This window comes from Camelus ferus, chromosome 13 (assembly GCF_009834535.1).
Source record: "Camelus ferus isolate YT-003-E chromosome 13, BCGSAC_Cfer_1.0, whole genome shotgun sequence".
Taxonomy (NCBI): domain Eukaryota; kingdom Metazoa; phylum Chordata; class Mammalia; order Artiodactyla; family Camelidae; genus Camelus; species Camelus ferus.
Window position 1 is genome coordinate 32499117 of NC_045708.1, and position 22219 is coordinate 32521335.

Sequence of the window (22219 nt, forward strand, 5' to 3'; positions counted from 1 at the left end):
ACATGTATTACTTTAAAACTAAAAAAATACTTTAAGAAAATAAAATTTTCTCTTTTTAAAGTTCACTATAAAATTGGAGCTTCTCAAGTAGAACCAACACTTCTAAATTTGTAGCAACTTGCCCCTAAAGCAAAGTCAGAGTTATATACAGAGTGATATAATTTTTAAATTTATACCCAAAATATCTTTCATACTTGGGCTCACCTACCTCAACAACCTCTTAAAACAAAGTTTTAATTATTTATGCATCCCTCTCCCCTAGCAGCTTATTAGTCCCTTGCTCACAGTTGAATAACCTTTAGCACAGTGCTGGTAATGTGACAGGCACAGGAAATATCTGTGGAATGAAAACTAAATCTTCTTCTCTTACTCTGTCAAAGACAGAGTCCTGTGATATGTTTTTAGAAACCTGCCTCCAGGTGACAAGAGACTGTAAGTCAATGCTATTTAGGTGTGGTCATGCAATTGGTTACAAATTCATGTCATGTTTCATCAGTCAATCTACCTTTTTTCTTGTCTCCTTATATAAAAGCCCTGCTTAAATGAAATCCAGGTCTGCAGAGAAAAGCTGCTCTTCTGCTAAATTTTAGTGCATCTTATTCTCCAGGTAATCAGGAGGACACACACATTCATTTATTCTATAAATATTAATTAACACTATTAACTTCCAGTTTATGGTATCAACTATATGAGACTTTTCCTCAAATGTATTATTCTAAACGCAGTCTGATCATATCACTTCCCTGCTTAGAAGTTTTCAGTAACATACTATTCTTAATAAACTAAGTCCAAATGTCTTAGCTTGGCATTCAAGGCCCTCCCTGCTCAGCCCCTTTTGTTTCTAGCCTTGTATTTCCTATACGTACACTATGTTTCAGTTAGAAACTTAAGTGTTCCCAGAGGTCAACCACATTTCCTTATGACTTTACTTATGCTTTTCCCTTTACTTCCACCCTCCCCTCCGCCCCCGCCCAACCTGTTCTTTGGCCAAAAAAACAGTACTTCTCATTGTCAATATTGCCTCAGCTCTATAGTCAGGGCAGCAATGAGAAATGGAAACCATAAAGTATACAGAGAGGCTAACATTGCCAAAATTCATGTGCTGCTTAGTTCACTTGGTAGGACAGGCTCCTTTTTATACCCTCACTGAATTAGCCATATACCCCACTGCCACCTGTAAAAAGTATGCCCACCTTACGCTTATATGCGTGTAAAGGCAGTAACACTTTTCTTAGTACTTTATTACTACTTACCTTAAAGACTTGTTGCATTTTGTTTTACATTGGAATTATGCATTTCTCAGATATTCCCAACTAAATTGGAAGTTTTTTTAGGAGTGGGGATTCATTTTTATACCTCATGATGCCTGGCTCATTATTTCACTGAGTTAATTTTTATAGAATGAATAAATATATGTCTTATTGACCATCTAGATTTAAGCTCCAAGGGGGCAAAAAATATATCCTACACTTCTTCTGTAAGCTGAAAGTAGCAAAGCAAAACAAATATACTTCTCATCCTTACATCTTTATTAATAACATCCATTTACTGAGTGCTTCCTACATGCCAGAGTAAGCACTTTTTATACATATCCCCACTAGAATGTATGCTCCTTGAGGGCATAAACTGTTTTATTTGCTGGTATATTTGTAACATGTAGAACAATGCCTGGCACATAGTAGGTGCTCAGTGAATATCTGTTGGGTAAATTCCATTGAATTCCCCTAACAACTCTATGGTGGTATCATTATCCTAATTTTAAAATGAAAACAACTAAAGCTTATACAGGTAAGTAATGTAACAGATGAAAAGTATGAGTCAGGATCTGTATGTTGGTCTCTCTCTTTTTTTTGACACTCAAGCTGATCTTCTAATTCTCTTGCAAGTGCAAATCATTTCAGAAAAAAAAACCAGTAAGAGGCTGACACAATTTTTAAGATTACCTAACAAGATTTAGGAAAACTAAAAATTTCCAAAGAAAGTTATCTCCCAGAAGCTCAGATAAAAGACAAAGTCATTTACATAGTTTGTGTTTGCATATTAAGATACATTGCATAGCATAAGGAATTATAGCCATTATCCTGTAATAACTTTTAATGGAGTAAATAATCTGTAAAAATATGGAACCACTATGTTGTACACTTGAAACTAATATAGTACTGTAAATCAACTATAATTAAATTAAAAATAATAAATAAGGTTAATATATGTTGATCTCTCTTCAAAGTCTGTGTTCTTCATTGCAAAGCTATACTTTGGCCTCCAGCCTCATTAGCTGTGATCTACCACCTGGTTTTAGGACCTGAATGTAAGCTGGGTGGTGTGTCTGAAAATAGCCAAATCCTTTCTTGGTCTATTCTACCACATAGGATATAGGATAAGTCAGAATAATGCATTTTCCTCACAGTGGAATAATAAGAGTTCTCACCAATACAGTGATTCTCAAATGTTAATTACTTGGAGTTTGTGTTAAAAATGTAGATTATAGAATCTCACTTCTGATTCTGGTTTTCAGTAGCTCTACAGAGACAGAACTGAGATAAAATGAGATAAACTAGGTATAAACTAAGGACTGGGCCTCTGAGTACCTTGTTAATGAGGAAAGAACAGCAATAGTGCTCCAAAGCAAGGCGCAGAAATGGTTTGAATAACAGTGCTGACTCTTGGGTGGTTCAATTAGAATATGAAAAATCAGGAGCACGACCCAGTCTCCCAAGGGAACTGGCCTTAGTCAACTGGTTGGAGGTGTGCAGTGACACCCCTCTAAGGATCTGGAGGGGTATGGAGAGTACTGGTGAATCTTTGGCCCAGGTGGTGGTAGTGGTAGAAGCTGCGGAGGAAATAAGGCACAGTTGATTAATGTCTAGTGTACAGACAATGTAAAACTGCTGGGATAGGGCCAGGTTAAGGCAAAGCCTAGACAATTACTAACAGTAAAATTTCACCTAAAATGTCAAAAGGGTTTGTTTACCTGATAGGAAAGAAAGGAAGGTAAACTGTGTAATGTTTTCTGGTCTACAAGGAACCCAGGAGATGAGAAATGGGTGCCAAAAAGGGTGGTTGCAGAATAAAAGGAAAGTAAGTCAATATTTGAGGCATCCAGGTAACAAACTACAAGGAGCTGATGTGACTGTTGAAGAAACCCAAGTCATCTGGGTGAGCATGAACTGGCAAGAGGCCCAAGGAGGATTTTCTAAGACCTCTTCATTCATTTAATGCTTATTAGAGCCTCCTATGTGCCAGCATCTGTGCCAAATACTGGGTATATAGTGTTAAACAAGCAGATACAGTCCCTATCCTTGTAGAGCTGACAGGCCGGTTGGGGAAAGGTATGTCAAGCAAATAATCACACACATGTACGTATTTGTGTGCAAAGAAAGACAAGTCAAGTGAGTTTTCCCTGAGAAAGTGACATTTAAGCGAACACCTGAGGAATGAATAAGAGTTAGCCTGGCAGAGAGTGGAGGAAATACTGTGTGTATTTTTTGCTCAAAAAAGCAAGAAGCCATAAATTATTACAGTAATTAAGTACACATATAATAAGGGAGAGAGAATAGGAAAAGTATTCCAAGCAGAGGGAATATCATGTAAAAATGAAGGCAAAAGCCAGATCATGCAAAGCTTTGTAGGCCATATGAAATTTGGATTTTATCCTAAGAGCAATAGGAGGCCACTGAAGGATTTTAAACAAGAAATGACATGACAAAATCTGTAGTTATAGAAAACTTACTTTGGATGGCCATGTGGAGAATGGAACAGAAAGGAGTAACTGTGGATATGGAAAGATCAGTTCGAAGGCTATAGGAGCAATTTAGGTGGGAGATTATAGTGGTTTTATTTGGGGTGATGGCAGTATCAACAAAGAGAAGTGGAAAATGATGAAACATTGGGAGATAAACTTAACAGGTCTTACACTAGAATGAATGTGGATTATGAGAAAAACATGTTAGAGATGACCACATGATTTCTATCATAATTTGGTGGCTAGATGGTGGTGCTCTTTACTGAGCAAGTTTGAGGAAGAAGATAAATTCATGTTTGGCTATGTTGATCTTGAGATGTCTCTTTGATATGGACTAATCAGTTGGATATAGGAGAAATAAACCTGTGAGTCAGTATACACATGACATTAAGGTTAAGGATATAGCTGAGATTGCCTAAAGAATCATGTAGAATAAGAGGAGAAAACTTAGGATCAATCTTTAAGAAATATCAACATTAAAGGTCAGGTAGTAGACAAAAGAACAGCTTTTAGGAATGAATCAATAAGAGCACAGATTATTTTAAATAGATAAACCAGGCCTAGAGTTCACAACCAGCTTCTTGAGATGTCTCTCACTCCCAGGCAAAATCTTAAAAAAATTGATAAAAGTATCCCTATACGTGTTCATGGGTTAGAACATTTTTAGTCTTTTTATGAAAAGAGATGAGTATGAAACAAATTGCCCTCAGTGGTAAAGTGGACCCAGTCAATATAATTAACACTTTAACATTTTCATGTGAAAAATTCTACAGGATTATAAGGAAAATGGTAACAAGTGGAGATAAAATAGAAAGGATGTCTTCTATAAATAATTATGAAACAAACTATCATATGGTTGAGGCTCCAAGTTAGCACTGAGGCCGGAACAATGAGACCGGTCCTGAGGGAACTAGTAAGTCTGTGGAACCAATTTTTCTTTCATTCTTAAACATCCTTTATTAAATTATAAAAAAGAATACATGCTTATTGTAGAAAATATACTAAAGCATAAAGAAAATAAAAATCCACCTATAATGCCTCCAGCCATAAGTTACCTTTGTTAATATTATGGTATATTTTTTTCCAGTCTTTTTGCCCTGTACATATGCATGCAAACATGCTTTTTAAATTAAATTAAAAATTCTAATTGAAATATGTTATAAAAAGTGTACAAATATTAATTTTAAACCCTGATGAATTATCACATAGTGATTATATTAGTGTAATTATCACTGAAGTCAAGAAATAGAAGCAGCAGCCTAGCCTTTCCTCTTTTCCCAAATGAACCACTATCCTTTCTTCTAAAACTAAGGACTTGTTTTTGAACTATACATAAATGGAATCATACAAGATTTATTCTTTGGTATCTGGCTTCTTTAACTCAACATAGTGTCTGTTAAGACTCCTATTTTTGTGTTTAGTGATATTTTATTTTCATTGATGTTTAGTATTCCATTATATGAACATATTAATTTATTAAGCAATTCTACTGTTGATGGACATTTGGACTGTTTCTATTTCAGGCTATTACAAATTTTGCTACTCATTTCCATTGGGTATATATCTAGGAAAAGAATTTCTGGGTCATAGGGTACACACAGGTTCAACTTTAGTTAGATGATGCCCAACAGTTTCCCAAAGTGACTATAACAATTTACACTCCTACCTGCAATTAGTTTCAGCTGCTCAATATGCTCACCAATACTTGATACGGATAGTTTTTAAAAAATTAGCCATTTTGGTGAATATGTACTGGTATCTCACTGTGGTTTTAATTTGCATTTTTGATTACTAATTAAAGTGCCTTTTTAATACGTTTATTAGCCATTTGGATATCCTTTTTGCCAACTGCCTTTTTGTGTCTCTTGTCCATTTTACTATTTTTAAGGGTCCTTTACGTATTTAGGATATAAGCCCTTTGTCAGTTATATGTACTGTAAATATCTTTTCCCACTACTTGCTTGCTTTTTTAGTATCATAATGGTGCCTTTTGAGAAACAGAAGTTTAAAATTTTTAATTTAGTCCAATTTATCAATCTTCTACTTAAGACATTTTTTTCTACCTCAAGAACACGAAAATATTTTCTCATGTTATCTCCTATATGCTTTATTGTTTTACTTTTCACATTTGTATCTGCAATTCATTGGCAACTGATTTTTCTGTATGGCATGAGTAGGAATCAAGTCTTTTTTTTCCCTGCATGAATTTCCAATTGATCCAGGATTATTTATTCATAAAATTCTTTTCCCATTGCTGGGCATTTAGTATCATTCTTCTGCTTTGGAAACTTACATGTTTTTGTTGTAGGAAATTTTCTTCAGTTATTTCATTGATGAATTCTTTACCTCTGTTTTGAATTTCTGGGACCCCTGCTTTTCACACATTGGAATTCCAGGACTCATTCTTTTAATGTTTGATATTTTTTTCCTTCTATTTTTCATCTCTTTGTCTTCTTTTTTAAAAAAATCTATCTTTCTGCTCTACTTTATAGGAATTTCTCCTTACCTTTATTTTCCATCATTTCCATCATTCAGTTTTATACTTTTTTACCATTATATATGTCATATTCATTAGTTCTTTCTTTTCTGTGAATTGGTTTTTTTATAATATCCAGTTTTTATTTCATGGTTACAGTATCTTCTTTTATTCCTATGATGACAATATTAATAATTTTTGAAGGTTTTCTTCCCTCTGCATAGTTCCTATTTCCTCCAAATTGCTGTTCTATGTTTGTTAGTTCTGGTCTGCTTCTTCTACAATATTCAGCACTGTTGACCATTCACTTCTTAAAACTCACTTTAATACTGACTTTGGTAATAATTACTTGATAGCTTTTTCTCATTTCTCATTCTACTTTGCTAATTCCTACACTGACCCTTGTTTCATCATCCGTGATATGCATAGCTGTATTCATTCAACAAATCTATATTGTTGTCTAGGTACCATGCTTGGTGATGGAGACTCAGAAATTTGTAAGACATGGTTCTCGACCTGACTTCTCAAGTTATCTTAATTTTCTCTTGGTATCCAATCTCTCTTTATGGATTAGCAGCAACTTAAGTCTTGGCCAGGATGCTGTATGCTGGAGAATCTCAGGGTATGGAGTTACCAGAGCAAATCACTAACAGAGCATAGAGCAATGCTGGATGAAGAGTTGGAAAGACAGTCCAAATTGGATCATCAGTACAAAGGGGATAAGGGCAGTCTAGCTAAAACCACTTACAGCAATTAATAAAAGACAAGGTTTCAGGGATGTGAGGAGCAGAGCAATACCTGGATCCATTCCAGAAATTAAAAGCAGGCAGCTAGCAGTTTTAGAAATCTTATTCCTGCTTTTTAAGTCTGTTTTGGTGAGGAGTAGGGCTTGATGGAGGGGAGAAGGAAGCTGTTCTAAGTGTTTAAAGGTTTAGTAGGGAATAGAAATATGATTTCAAGGATCATCTCTATGCTACTAACTCCAAAATTCTGACTTTTGTCCTCAGTTCCATATCCTTATGTCCAACTGTGTATCAGAAATCTTTACCTAAATGTTCTGCAAGCACCTCAAACTTAAACTGAAGTTCATCTTCCTTCTAAATTTATTCCTCCCTTTATGTTCCCTAAGTGAATGGCAACATTATTACCAAATCCAGCCATCCTAGAGGGACATTTTGGAACTTAGTTTTCTCCCGTCCTCCTCTTCTTCATTTCCCACTCATCCTACATATCTGGATTTTGAATCCAGTCCACGTTGCCTTGAAATATCTCCACTCCTCCCTCCCCACTATTTTCAGTATTATTGCCTATATCAGCACTGGTTGTTAGAAATATATTTGGAAAGACTTTGTGGAATACTAGGGAACCTGGGGTAGAAAGCTAATGTTAGTCTGGGATAAACACACGTACCAAAGTAGTAGTTCCTGGGAAGGTTGAGAATAACATCTCAAGTTCACTGTGACAATTTAAGCCTAATTTCAGACAAATAATAAGATACTGGGATGAGAGGTGTAATGAGGGATAAAGGTTGCTTTAGCACAGTGGTAGAAGAGGGAAGAGGGTTGCCTTGGTAACAATGGTGGTGGACAAGGCAGGTGCAAAACAGATCCTGAACCAAGGTGGTTAGTTCAAGAAAAGGCAAGTGAGCTCTGATACAGGCAAAAAATCTGAGAAAGAGCTAGTGGAATGAGACACAAAAGCAGGCCATAGCCCAGTTGTGGTGCTACAGGCCCAGGGATACAGCAGAACTCAGGTCCCTAAGAACTCTAGACCAAGGGATCCCAGAAAAATAGAACAGCTTCCCTATGTGGGATAAGAAGATATATGTAAAGCCACTCTTTAACAGTATCTCTCAAATAGAGTTCAGTTATCATGTAAACACTACAACTTTGAGGCTAAAGCAATAGAAGACTATTTCTACTAGCTAGAAAGGGTTCCTGGAAGCCTACCTATCCTTGTTTCTGAGGAGTGGTGAGATTGTGTGTAGGACTTCATTAGCTCTATTAGACAACTGGGAAAGGCAGGCCCTTTGGCACATAGACTACAGTATTACATAGGTCATCCACCTGGTCTCATTGTCTTGTTTACATTAATATCAAAGTTATCTTCTAAAAAGAGGGAGATAGTATAGAGAAGCATAAAAAACTTGAGTTCTGAAGTCAGGTGAGCCTACGTTATAAATTATTTCCTTATTTATAAAATGGAAATGGTTATAATACCTATCTTACAGTATAGTTTTGAAAACTAAATAAACATATATAAAATCCCTTGCATGAGATACCTGGAAAATAGTAGGAACTAACAAACAAAATGAAAAATTGGCTCATGTAGCTCATCTTCTCAAAATTCTTCAGTGGTTTCCTATGATTAAGTATCTACAACCTATCTTCATAATAAAAGCTAGCATTTATTTCAGACTTGTCTGTCTCTTCTACTAGGTTATTAGCTACTTGAAGGCAGAAACCATGTCTGTTTTATGCCCTCAACAATTAGCACTGTCACTTGCACATATACTTGTTGAATGAATACGTGAACATAATATCTTTCTCCATCCACGCACCCTCCCATTTTATAGCTCATAAGCACAATGCTCACAGATGCTCTTTAGAATAACCCTGATAATGGTATGCAGGATCCTGAAATGTTAAGGAATTCTCATATCCATCTCATTTCACTGAATGACACTAGTTATTCTATGCTTTCTCTCACTCCTGAATATTCCAGGCTCCTGGAGGCAGGGATTGTAAGGACAAATAAAGTCCATAAACTAGATCAGTATGTAACTCTAATATTCTATGTCTTTTTTTTGCCAAACCTTTATGAGGTAGACAATTGGACTGCTTTAAGAAACACAGTTAATAGATAGTGTGGATAGAATAAACTGATTAAGATTAACTGATTACAACTGCAAAAGTATCCCAACCTCTAAACATGCAATAGAGCAACAAAATAGATTTTTAGCAACAAAAATGTTGTACAATTACCATTTACTTGGTTGATTTCGGAGTTGGAGGACAGAATCTCATCTGCCAGTTTCTGTGCAGTAGGAAGAACTTCAGTGTGGTGTGCCGTGATCAAATACTGAATAAACTTTTGTAGCTGGTCCCTATTCATCTGGAAAAGGGTTTCTGAGATAGGAAGACGCAATTTGACTTGGTCTGGTTTACGGATCCTGTAGAGTGAGAGTGCTACCACATGAGCACAGTAGAATATGTCTTTGTTCCCACAGCCACATGTCACTGAAGTGATTTTGCATCGATCAAAACTGATGGCAACTTTGTAAGTCACTGCTGGTTCAGATGTAGTGGGCGGCTCAGTTACTGTGCCACTGAGATGGAAGCCTAAGGAAACAAAGAAGACGTGTTTAGAGATTCTTAGTAAGAAACTTGAAGATTTTCATTCTGCACTTCAATTCATCAGTTCAGAAACTATTTGCTGAGTATCTCCTACATACATGGTAGGCTATGAAACTCAGGTACTGCTCTTAAGGAACACACAGTCTAGAAACAGAGTCCTTATCCTGGAGTCCATGAACCTCCTGAAATAATAAGAAAACTTTTGTTTGTACGGATGTTCATTCTTCTGGGGTGGAGGGGCATTTCATATCTTTCATCATACTCTGAAAAAGGTTAATCAAGAAACTTGAATAAGTTAAGAACCTCACTAGTAGATTTTAAGCTCTTCGTGGCCAAAGACAAGTCTACAAATAACATCAGTACAATTTAGAGTAAGGTGAGAGCTATAAATGAAAGAAACCAAAAGAATGCCACAAGGAAGATAATAACAACACTTCTTCCTCAGAACAAACACTTCCAAAATGGTAACCATGTGAAATACCTAAAAGGCAAGAAGCCTCCAAAGACATGGAAACCAGAGAGCTTAGTGCAGTGAGACTATGCAGTGTTACACCTCCACTCACTAGCATGCAGCACCAATAATTTTGAAATGTAGAGAAAATACATTTTAAGTTACAATTAAATTTTAAAAAGTCAAATTCAATAGCAAATTCCTTCTATAAAACAGTTTATTCTTTACTCTATGATTCTTCTCCCTTGACAAAATACATACTCAAACAACCATTCAATACAAGTTTAATAAGACTTTAAGTATCAGACTGCTGGACCTAGAAAAAGGAGAGGAATACTGAATATTTATAAAGCACCTACTTTATGTTGGGTGCATTTAGTAATTTATCATAACAACTCTATGAAGTTGGTATTATTTTCCTTATTTTAAAGGTATGTAAACTGAGGTTCAGAGGTTAAGTAATTTGTCTGAGGCCCCTCAGCTAGCAAGTGACAGACCTAGGATTTGGAACCAGGTCTGACTGACTCCAAAGGTTTTTTTTTTTTTTTTTTCCAATTTATATTATACCACCTCTGAAAGATGCCATGACAAAGTGCTTATCCTCAGAAATCACAGACACATAAATAAATAATTACAATATGATGTACCAAATGGTATAGTATAGACAGGAACAAAGGTGAGGCTAGTTTCAGAGACTTTCCTGCTTAATTGCACCACACACTGTGAGTAGGAAAGCAATTTAAAATAATCTTATATTTGTTGGAGAAATATTTGCCAAATAATAAAATGTGCATACATAAGTTTCAGAGCTACCATTGTGACCTGGCAGAATTAAAAAATGCAGAGAAAACAATGTTCCAAAGTTCAAGTTTTAATTATGGCTAACTAAAGTAAGAATAAGAGCTACATTTATAAGCATACTCATGAAATTTAGCAAAATTAACACTACTATAGACACATTTAGGTCCAATCCAAAGAAAGGTACACATTACTGAAAAAGTTAAGATTAATTTCCAGAGCAAGAAAAATATAAGATTAATTAGCTAACTTCATTGCCTCCAGGTATGTTTTTTAAACTTCACAGAGGTTTTTTTCTCAGCTAAACTTAGCTGCAGATTTAAAAATATTCATTGTCAAAAAAAATTTATTGTCACTTGTTCAAAGCAAAGTAAAAAAGTTACATTCAAATATGATTAAGTATGGATAAGACTGCCTTCAGTCTAGAACTAAGGAAGAGAGCTGTGGGGCTGAGAAGGAGCTCCTCTGCAGATTTCTATCGCCCAGACATGGCCAGCGGAGGAACACAACAGGGAGCACATTACACTCGGGATTAGGCAGCCAGGATCTGCTACTTACTATGTAGTTTCCAGAGACTCACTTTACAGCTCTGAGCCTAAGCGTCTTCCTCAGTTGTTCTGCCTGTCTCTCAAAAGTGCTTTGTAAAACTGTAAAATGTCCTACAGATTTATTATTCATACTTTTATGCAGTTTTTGTTAATGGGTCTCCATGTCAAGGGGATCAGTGACAACTTGGCCAAGTTTCACAGAGGTTAAAAAACAGGTGTTAAGAAAGTACATTTTTGATTTCCCTGGCCCACAGGAGTATTTAGTATATTCTTGAGAAATGACTTAAGTCCTGACAAAAAGAGACCCCATAGAAGGACTACTTTAAACTTTCAAAATAAGATAATGATGTTGATGTGGGAAAAGCCTAGGTTGCAAGCCTCTGAAAGGTATAAACATTTCTACTTGCTCAGGGACACCTGGTGTGTAGCAAAGTCTCTGAATTCAAATCTCTCATTCCCTTCCTGCATAAAAATGAGTAAGAATACTGGTTGGAGTTGTGACAGAAACAATGGGTATTTTATTAAGACGTAAGCCCCATGAGGGCAGGGATTTCTCTGTGTATTGTTCATCACTATAAAAAAGCAAAATAATTCTGGCTGTAATATGAAAAACAGATTGGACCTCAGCTTCCATATTTTTAAGATAAGAGGCTGGTCTAGAAGACTTCCAAAGTTCACTTTAGCACAGATATATTATGATTTCATAGTGACTATCCTGAATCTATTATTATTATCTTTTCTAGAACCAAAGTACTTCTGGGATTTAAAGATATATAATAATAGTTAACTTTTATGAATGCCTCCTATGTGTTAGGCTCTAAGTGCTTTACATGCATTAACTCATTAAATTTTCAAATTTTTATGAATTTGATAGTAGGGGTGATGGTAAGCTTTATGTATTGATTTGCCTAGGCTATAGAACCCAGTTATTCAATCAAATACTAGTTAATCTGGGTATTGCTGTGGAGGTGTTCTGTAGATGTGGTTAACATCCACAATCAGCTGACTTTAACTAAAGGAAATTATCCTTAATAATATGGGTGGGCCTCATCAACTCAGTTGAAAGGCTTTACAGCCAAAACAGGTTTCTCTGTGGAAGAAGAAATCCTGCCTTAAGACCATAGCATGAGATCCTGCCCAAGAATTTCCAGCCTGATAGCCCACCCTACAGATTTCAGACTTGCCAGTTCCCATAGTTGTGTAGGTCGATTCCTTGAAATAAATTATATATATATATATATATATTATATATTTGTTATATATATATATATATATATATATATATATATATATATATATATATTCATGTGTATGTGTGTATATGTATATATATATACACACAATCTCCTACTGATCCAGTTTCTCTGGAAAACCATGACTGATTACTATTATTATTCCCATTCTATGTATGAGGAAGCATAAGCACAGAGAGGTTAAGTAGCTTGCTCAAAGTCATTATGTCAGTAAGTGGTAAAGCCAAGATTCACACCCAGGTAGTCTGGCTCAAAAGCCCATACTCTTTACTATTACACTATAGTGCCTCTGTATAATATTGTGTTGTATGGTAATCAATACCACATTTATATAAACTATAAAACAACACAACTAAAAAAGCTATTAGAAAATAACATTCAAGTTTATGGAAATTCTACAGTTTCAGTTTTTATCACATTGGTAATGGTTTGAATCCTCTAGGTTAATCTGGAATTAGAGACAAAATATCAAGTATCAATTTAAACATTAGAGGTCAGTGTTGAAACTACTGACAAACTCTCTGCAAAATATTTTTCAAAAGCTAGTTAGACATGACTCCTGAGAGGCTTTGGTTAAGGTCCATGATGCTCTGGGGAACCTGTTAATTTGAGCTGGGTAAATCTTTGGGCTCCATCAGCTGTATTAGCATTGGTATATATAGTTCATGTTCCAGGGCTAGGCCCATTTGAAAGGCAGAAGGTTCTGGGTGGCTCTGTTTAAGTTTCTTTGCTGGGAGTTCCTTTTTCCCTTCATATCCTTTACAATGTAAACTGGAAGTCAGTTTTAAATATTGGTACTTCTTCCCTTACCCAGTAACATTTTTTTCAAGTTTAATTACTCCTGAGAATAAAGCTTCATAGAAGAGATTCAATGTAGTGTTTCTTTCCCATTGCAAACCTGCCATAAGCATGTCCATTAATAATCTGCTGATTTAAGCAAAGATATAGAAGCCTAATTTAAAAAAAAATTTCTGTTGAATCTAGTATGTATTTACTGAATACATACTGTGTGTTCTTTTTACCTTTTAACTCTTTTATTTGGACATTTTCAAATAAAGAAGTAGAACGAGTGCTGTATAATAAGTCCCCATCTATCCATTACTTAGCTTCAACAATTATCAACACAATGATAAATTGGTTTAGTCTTTACCCTTTCTCAACTCCTTCCCTACCATCCTCAATGAATTATATTGAAGTAAATCTTAGAAATATAATTTCATTGGTAAATACCTCTCTCTATATATTTCTAAAAGATAAGAATTTAAAATTAATAATTCCTTAATATCAAATATCCATTGTTCAGATTTCCACAACTGAATTCAAAAACAAAACAAAAAACAGGAATGGGCTGTTCAAATTAGGAAACAAACAAGGTCCAGATACTACATTTGGTTGATGTGTCTCTTAAGCGACAAGTTCCCTCTCCTTCCTTTTCCCCCTCATCTATTTACTGAAAAATAATAGTCAGCTCTAGAGAGACTTGACCATTCAGCTTTTTGATAAAATTACTTCACAGACTGTGTTGCATACTTTCTAATACATCACATCAGGAGACATATAATGCCCGATGGTTTTTCTTATGTGCTGTTACGATTGAGCACCGGGTTCACATGTTGTTTGCCTGCTCCATCCATTATAAAGTTCCTCATCAACTTTTCATCTAGTAGTTTTAGTGGTCATTGATGATCATTGTCTCAATCTACTATTTCATTAGGGTGGGTTTATTTTTTATTTAAAATTCAGCTCTCTAACTTTTTCTGACTCTAAACATCTTCATCTGTAAAATAAGGAAAAAACAGCACCTGAAGCATGGTGAATTTTTAACAAAAAAAGTGACAGAAACAACCACAAAAATGGCTTAGAATTCATGGACAAACAACTACTTTACAGACAAAGTTTTCCTGAATGTCATATTTATGATGACACTTCATTCACATTTTCCTAAAATACAAAAAAGAAAACACATATTGTGAAATCATTCTGCTGATTAAAATGTCCAAGACTTTTAAAACAGACTAGTTTATCAGTTGTAAGTCTTGAGATGATTAAGATAATGAATGGATTTGTGGGAGAGGGAGTAAGCAGGCATACAGGGAAACAACATATGTTTGCTTTACCAGTGGCTCCAGTTGGCCATAAAGGTCAAATGCTCATATTTCCTGCTTTTGTACAGCATGTTTTTTTGGGGGCAAAGCAGTCAGGGATGGTGGGTCTGGTAGGGACCTGACTTTTTGAAGAAAATAGTCAAACAGGCAGCTGTTCCTCTTGTGGCCTTATCACTTCATACACAAGGAGGGAAAGAAAACCAACTCTCAAATGCTTTTAATACCGAGTAAGCCCTGAATACACCAAATACTTTCAAGGAGTTCCTGTTTAGTTTGGCAAGGAATGCTTCCCTCCAACTCACCCTCAAATCACAAAGCTAGCTTTGCCCTGAGAAAAAGACATACTTCATTTCAACTTTCTGTTCTGTGTCTGAGGCACCTTCCCTACCTGGCCTCTACATTGTTTAGAAATTTAAGAATGAAATTGTACCACAGCCCCTTCTGCATTACTTATCACAATGGTCTGACATCTCAGCTTCCAGGAAAATCACCAACCTCCTATAAACGCCTGTTATGGGATAAGCCCCTACCAGCATGTTATCCTATAAATGTGCCATGTTTTCCTTGCCTTCAACATGCTCCAAATGCCGTTTAGGAGTGGGGCAAGATTCAAAAAGTACGCAGAAATGGCCTCAGAGGCCCCAAACAATCAAGTTTTTTGCAGGTGGTCCTTGCTAGAGCTTGTCATGCTTAAAAGTGCAACAAGAGCTCTGAGAACTTCAGGATTAGTAAGAAATTGTGAAAAATCCACGAGTAGCTCACAGCTTAAAGAGTTGTTATTCTCTTGCCTTCCGAACTAAATAGTGGCACAAGAGGAAATGGAAATGATTGACATTGTTTACTAAACAGAAATTACCAAGGGCCAGTATATTATACTTGTGTAAAATATAAACCAAATTTCTCTTCCCCAAATAAGGAAATCCTATGTTCTTCATGGTTTAGCTCAAATATTACCTCCATATGAAACTATATGGTGCCCCAGGTGCTGAACCAAATCATGTTAAATGAAAAAGCTTTAACATTTGTGCCTATGCAGCTTATAGTCTAGTTCACAAGAGAGAAATTTTACCCAGAGTCAACTAATACAGGAGCTAAGAGATAAGAATTTCACAGATGAGGAACAGGCTCAGAGAAGTTATACAATTTGTTCTAACTTTATTGAAGCTATGATTACAAACATAACAGAAATTAAGATGAGTGTAAATTCACATACTGAAACATCTTGGGCTTTAACAACTAGGAAAAATACATTTGTAAAGAGTTTCCTTCAAATTAATATACTTCCTGAATACAGCCAAACTGCTTTTGATTAAAAAAGAAAATAAATAATTTTTTATCACTAACAGTTTTTGAGCACTTAGCATGTGTTCCTTTACAAACATTACATCATTAATCCTCACCACAATGTTATGTGTTTAGTACTATTATTTCTATTTTTTTTTTTTTTTGTAGGTAAAGAAACTGAGGCTTAGAGAAATTAATTAACTTGTCTAAGTTTACACAGCTTGTAAGTGGCTGAGCTAGGATTTGAATCCAGGCAGTCTGGCTTCAGAGTCTAAGCTCCTAACAAGCATATTTCATTTCTATTATAATGTTTCCCAAACATCAACTTCATTTTCCTAGCTTAGGAAAATCAGAGTGATGTTCGGTACTGCTTCTTTTTTTTTTTTAATTTTTTATTTAAGTGTAGTTGATTTATAATGTTAGTTTCAGGTGTATAGCAAAGTGATTCCATTATACATATACATACATGTATATTTTTTCTTTTCAGATTCTTTTCTATTATATGTTATTACAAGAAATTAAATATAGTTCCCTTGCTATACAGTCATGGTACTGCTTCTTAAAGTTTTTTTTTAATTAGGACATTGCTAAATCATACTAACTTAATTTTCATCCTTTATTTAAATACTGTCACCTATTATTATTCTTAATTACCAAACTAACAGAAAAATGGAATCCTAACTGGGACAAATGTTAGAAAATATTCAATATGTGGTCTCCTTGGTCAGATTCAATCTGGTAACCAAAAAGTTACAGTACATGTCTTCCTGGTAGAGACTACAAGAAATTCCAAGAGCCAAAACATATAAAGATACTAGTTTTTCTCCTTTTAAAACTATCTTAAATCAAGGTTAATTCATTCATTCAACTAATAATTATTTAACATCTACTATGTTAGGTCCCAAGGATGTATCTGTGAAAAGACTAAATGATCCCCAACTTTATGGTACTCATATTCTAGCTGGGGAGACAGATATTAAACAACAAAGTCCACAGGTAATTATTTAATTTTAATTGTGCAGAAGTACAGAATGACAGGATAGTATATGATACGGAAGATCCGACCTGGTTTAGGGACAAGATGGGCTTCTTGAGGAAATAATATTTTGAGCAGAATTTTATAGAATAAATCAGAATTAACTAGGTGAAAGGATAGGGAATGGCAGAGTAGTGGTAAAGAGGCCTCTAGGTAGAAAAAAGGCACACATGTGGAGGGGGAAAAAAGGCTATGTAGAAGTGCTAAGGCCCAGAGGAACATGGAATGTTCAAAGAATGGGAAGAAGACCAGCAACTGGAAAGCCACCGGGAAGTGGGGTAAAGCGGCAAGTGATGAGGCTGGAGAAGCAGGCAGGAGCCGTGGCTCTGGGATTCATCCTAGCTCCTCCGCCTGATCCACAGCCAAAAGTGTGGATTCACTAAATCCTGTGGATTCTGTCTCCTGAATATTACTCCATTCTGGTCCCTCCTCTTTAACTCCCCTAACATTGCCTCAACCCAAAATCATAATAATCCCCTTCCTGGATTAACTAATCCTCCCATCTCTTATTCCCTCTATCCACCTTCCACAACATGAACAGGATGATCTTTCTAAAACAAATGAATCATCTCATTCCTACTAAACTGTGACCTATTCCTTTTATAGTCTCGATACCTAACACAGACAGAGTCTGGTGTAGAAAAACATTATAAAAGTGTCTGCTGAACTGAACTGCTTAAAATCTTTCAAATGGTTCCTCATTGACTATAGGGTAAACTTCGAACCTATGATGTGACCTCTTTTTATGTCTTCAGACTCAATTCCCACCACTTCTCAACACACTGAACAGACTAAAGTACTTGCAGATTCCTGACTATGCTGTGTTTTCTTAGCCTTTATGGCCAGGTGTGACCTTCTCGCCTCCTTATCCTCAATTGTCTATTCAAATGATATCTATTCTGGGAAATCTTCCCTGATCTCCTAGGAGAATTAAATGCTTCTTTTTGAGCTCTCATTTTTTTTTATCAGTCATGTCTCTTACAGCACTTGATATCAGTGTAATTACTGGTTTTTATATTTGTCTTTTTCCTTTAGACTGTGAACTCATTGGAAGCAGAGGGTTATATCCTTTTCATCTCTATATTTTCATCTCAGGCACATTGTAAGGGTTTAGTAAGTGTTTGTTTATAGATGAACAAATAAATGAACACTAAACTGAATCTTTAATTTATATATACACATTCATGATTCACACAGAATTAAGCATGTTTATAAAACTCCTGATTTTATGATTAAAATAAAATCAGCCAATAATTAAACAATTTTACTGGGATGGTGAGCAAGTAACAATAATTTGTACACCAGCTAATAATAGTGAAGCACCAAGATTCTTTTCCATATTCATATTTATGACTCAAATGGACAGCTGTTATGCTTGTGCCAATTTTCAACTTGTTTTTTAAAATATAAAAGATGAGCAGTTTCATTAGCTAACAGTTATTGGATACTTACTATGAGCCAGAGAGTGTTCTAAGTATTTCCCACTTATTAACTAATAAAATACTTAATTAGTTAACTAATTAAATAATTCACAATAACCCTAAAAGATAAGTTTGTTTATTATTCTCCTTTTTCAGATGAGGAAACTGAGGCTCAGAGAGGTAAAGAAGCTTGTCTAAGATCAATCACATAGCCTGTAGAAGGTAAGGTTGGGATTTGAACCAGGTAGTCTGGCTTCAGAGCCTGCACTTTTAACTACAATGATATATTGAATACGATTATGCAGTTTAAATTATGTATACAAAATTTTATAAAAGTAATTAGCAAGCACAGTTCTACAAAGATGTACTAATGACAAGTCAGTAAACTCTGATGTTTGCCTGGTTTCCTGGACAATTGTCGTAGGCGACTGAAACTGACAAGTGCTCTGGGATGTTCTCACAGTTGGAATGAAGATGGGCTCGTGAACTCACGTGTACAAGACAATGTCTCAATAGAGTGAGTGAATCATCTGAAAGTTCTAAAGGAAAGCACTTCTCAGTACAGCCCTCTGACACCATTCAAAGTCTTTTGTGTTTCTGAGTGCAAGAAAGCCTCTAGAAAAGCGTGAGCAATTAAAACCACTTTGCTCATTGCTCTTTTGATTCACCAGACCCCTGAGCAGGTGCTAATGCATGAAAATGAATGTAGTTTCGGCAGGGAAAAGGAGAACTGTGGTTTACAAAAAAGAATAACTTTTCTCATGGTCAGCTTAAGTGTACACAGAGAGAGAGAGATGTAAACTAGGAAATCCCTTTGAATGAGAAAGCTTTACTTTTGAATAAATTTGGTTTTGATGAAACTATATAGTGTAAAGTAGAACTTCTCACTTAATTCCTGTCTCTGGGAAGGTCAGAGCAGTATACCAGCAGCCACTCTTTTTCCTTTCCATCACTTAAAAAAACTGCAGCCACACAAAAGCTTAAAACATCCTCAAAACAACGAATTTCCTTTCCAGAAAGCCTTATTCAAAAGCTGGATAACTACTGCCTAAACAAGAACATTGGAATGGCTCGGTGGACTCACGCCATGATACACAGAGCTGAGGAATCAGGGTGCTTGAATTCTAACTCCAGTGCCCCTCAATTCCTCTTTGCTTCAGTTTCTTAACTATACAAATAGATGTAATAATACTTATATGCCTATCAGACTCATGTAAGTAATCTGTAAAGAATATACCTCTCAGAGGTATCATGCAATAGCAATCCCAACTGGCCAGATTCAGAGCCCATGTAAGTTCACAAGAAGCAGATGGCGCCCACATACTGGGTGAGAGTGCAAGAGATTGCAAAGTGAGGAGCAGTATTGTTATTCGGGAATACAAATGATGCTGCCCATTACCCTGAGAGCTACTTGGTTTGTTTGTATTAGAGAGGTCACCCTAAGCTTCACCCTAAGCTAAGAGCAGCTGAGTAAGCTAGAGGGCCCTTCTTGTGGCCATCTGCTCCCCTCCCAGAATCCTTTGGCAAATCAAGAGGTTTTCCTTGTATTAACCTCTGAAGAGCAGCCACAGGCCCTTCTCAGCACCAGCTTCTGCAGGCAATGGTCTCTGCTCTCCATCTGTGCCCTCAACCACGGTTAAAGAACAATAAGGCTTCCCAAGCTCAGGCATTCATTTAGAGATACCCTTACATTACCTAGTTTTCCAGTACTTTTTTACTTGGATCTCTATTAAGGGGATCAGGTGTATACTTTAAAAGACTGAATTTTGTTGTTGTTGTTATTTTAGAAACATTTTTTAAGAAAAAAATAAAATGGGAAGATTTGTCTGGAAAATTCATTTTAAAATCTAATATGCATAAAACATAATCACTTTAAAAATGATAAATTCATTCCCTCCACCCCCAACCACTCTGTGGAGCACAGACTTATAGAACAAGTTGTCTTGTATACTGATGGATAACCAATTTATTCAGAACTGCAGATCAAATGCCTGCTCCTTACTACATAGATTTGAATACAGATTGGAAAAAAAATTCCACACTCCTTAAGCAGTTCTCTGCAGAAACTACGCGCACATATACAAGGTACACATGTTGCCAAAATGAATGTTAACATATAAGGGCACATATAATTGTGAAATGATTTCTGAAATCACCCTACTCCATTTAGTAGTCTACATCAGTGGGGGAAAATAAAAACGAAACAATTAACTGCTTTTCAAAAGGAAAAGGATACACATAGCTGTTTCTGATCAACCACAATACTGAGTGATCAAATGTCTTCAAAATAGCATTCAGATTTATATTAAAGCAGTAAAAATTACCCAGATACCCTTTTTCAAGAGGAGAAACTTCTGGCTACTTCTTTGAGACTACATACACTGAATCAAGTCATCAGAATATACTGAAATTGTAGTAAAATGACTTTATATATATATATATATATATATATATATATATATATATATATATATATATATATAAACACACATATATATAACTTAGAATAGTGGCTGGCATATCAAGTAAATACTCAAAAAATGTTGTTATTATGTTAGTATTCCAACTATAACTGCAGTTAACTCTTTTATTCCAATATCTAAAGACCCCTTCATTTTGAGCAGAGCCCTAACCTCAAATGATTTAAAGAAAAATGCATATGTATAAATAGCATATGAACTATAATCAAATTCTTAGAGCAATCAAATGACTAATTTTCAGACAATCTTAATCCTCATTTTTGCTAACTCCATGACATTTTATTTTCAACATGGCCTTTTTAATATGGAGATGAATGCATATCCCACATAACATTCTTTATTTAAAGGTTTCATATGCAAGTAATAACACCATTCCTAACATTTACAGCATTTTGGTCAAGGCCTTGTGTTACCCTCCAGCTTTATTCTTTTGTTCCATGTTGCAATGTGACCTGTGTGGGGCAGCAAGAATGTCAAAACAAATTCAATTAGGACAATGCTTTTCATTTTTAAAAAAGAAACTGGAGCAAAACCATTTTTCCATATTCTACAGTAACCCGATTCCATACAAACACCAATCAAATAGAAGAAATTCTCATTAAGTCTTCACTCAGTGTTCTAAATGCATTCACATCACACCCACTTGATCCAAGGAGCAGTTCTTCATTAGAAAAACCTCTGGAGTCAGCATCTCTTCTGAATCAAAATTACATTCTTACTGTACAATCCCATCAATAGGCCAGCATTTCCTTGTGCCCACTGTATATGGCTTTTAACTCCTTTGCTCATGTATACTTTAGAAAGATTCTCTGAATATCTTTGGAATATCTTAATTGTGAATTGTGCATTTATAGGTTCTCATGCTCTGACTTAATTTATTTTTCTTGTCTTTAAACTCAGTTCAAATTTGTTTATAAACAGTCATGATCTGAGCTAAAGTTCAATTTACTCTGGCCTAGTCTCAGAGTTACAGCACACTAGAACTTAGAAGGTATAGATATGAAAAGAAAAGCTTCCTTCTGTGAGTCGTAAGAAGCAAACTTGCTTACTGAGGAGCCTGTAGGAGAAACAAAAAAGCTAGATGAAGTTTTCTCCCGGATAACCCAGGTCTAGATTCAAGAGATCCTCTGTGGTTCATATAGGGACTCTCAAGACCAAGAATACAGTGAAGAAGAAGGCATGGAAGTGCAAAGTCCTGGAAGGTGAATGGAAATACTCTTCCTGAGATACAGCTAAAAGATAAAAACCTAGAAGGTCCACAAAGAACAA

At 35.6% G+C, this 22219-nt stretch overlaps 1 protein-coding gene across 1 annotated transcript in view; it reads right to left on the minus strand.

The window, feature by feature from the left end:
* Positions 1–22219, minus strand: part of ZSWIM5 (zinc finger SWIM-type containing 5) — a 137042-nt gene that overhangs the window by 42030 nt on the left and 72793 nt on the right. Inside the window, exon 2 of the mRNA XM_006178437.2 lies at positions 9203–9559. Within this exon, the coding sequence (XP_006178499.2) occupies positions 9203–9559 (357 nt within the window). The remainder of the gene's footprint in view (positions 1–9202; positions 9560–22219) is intronic.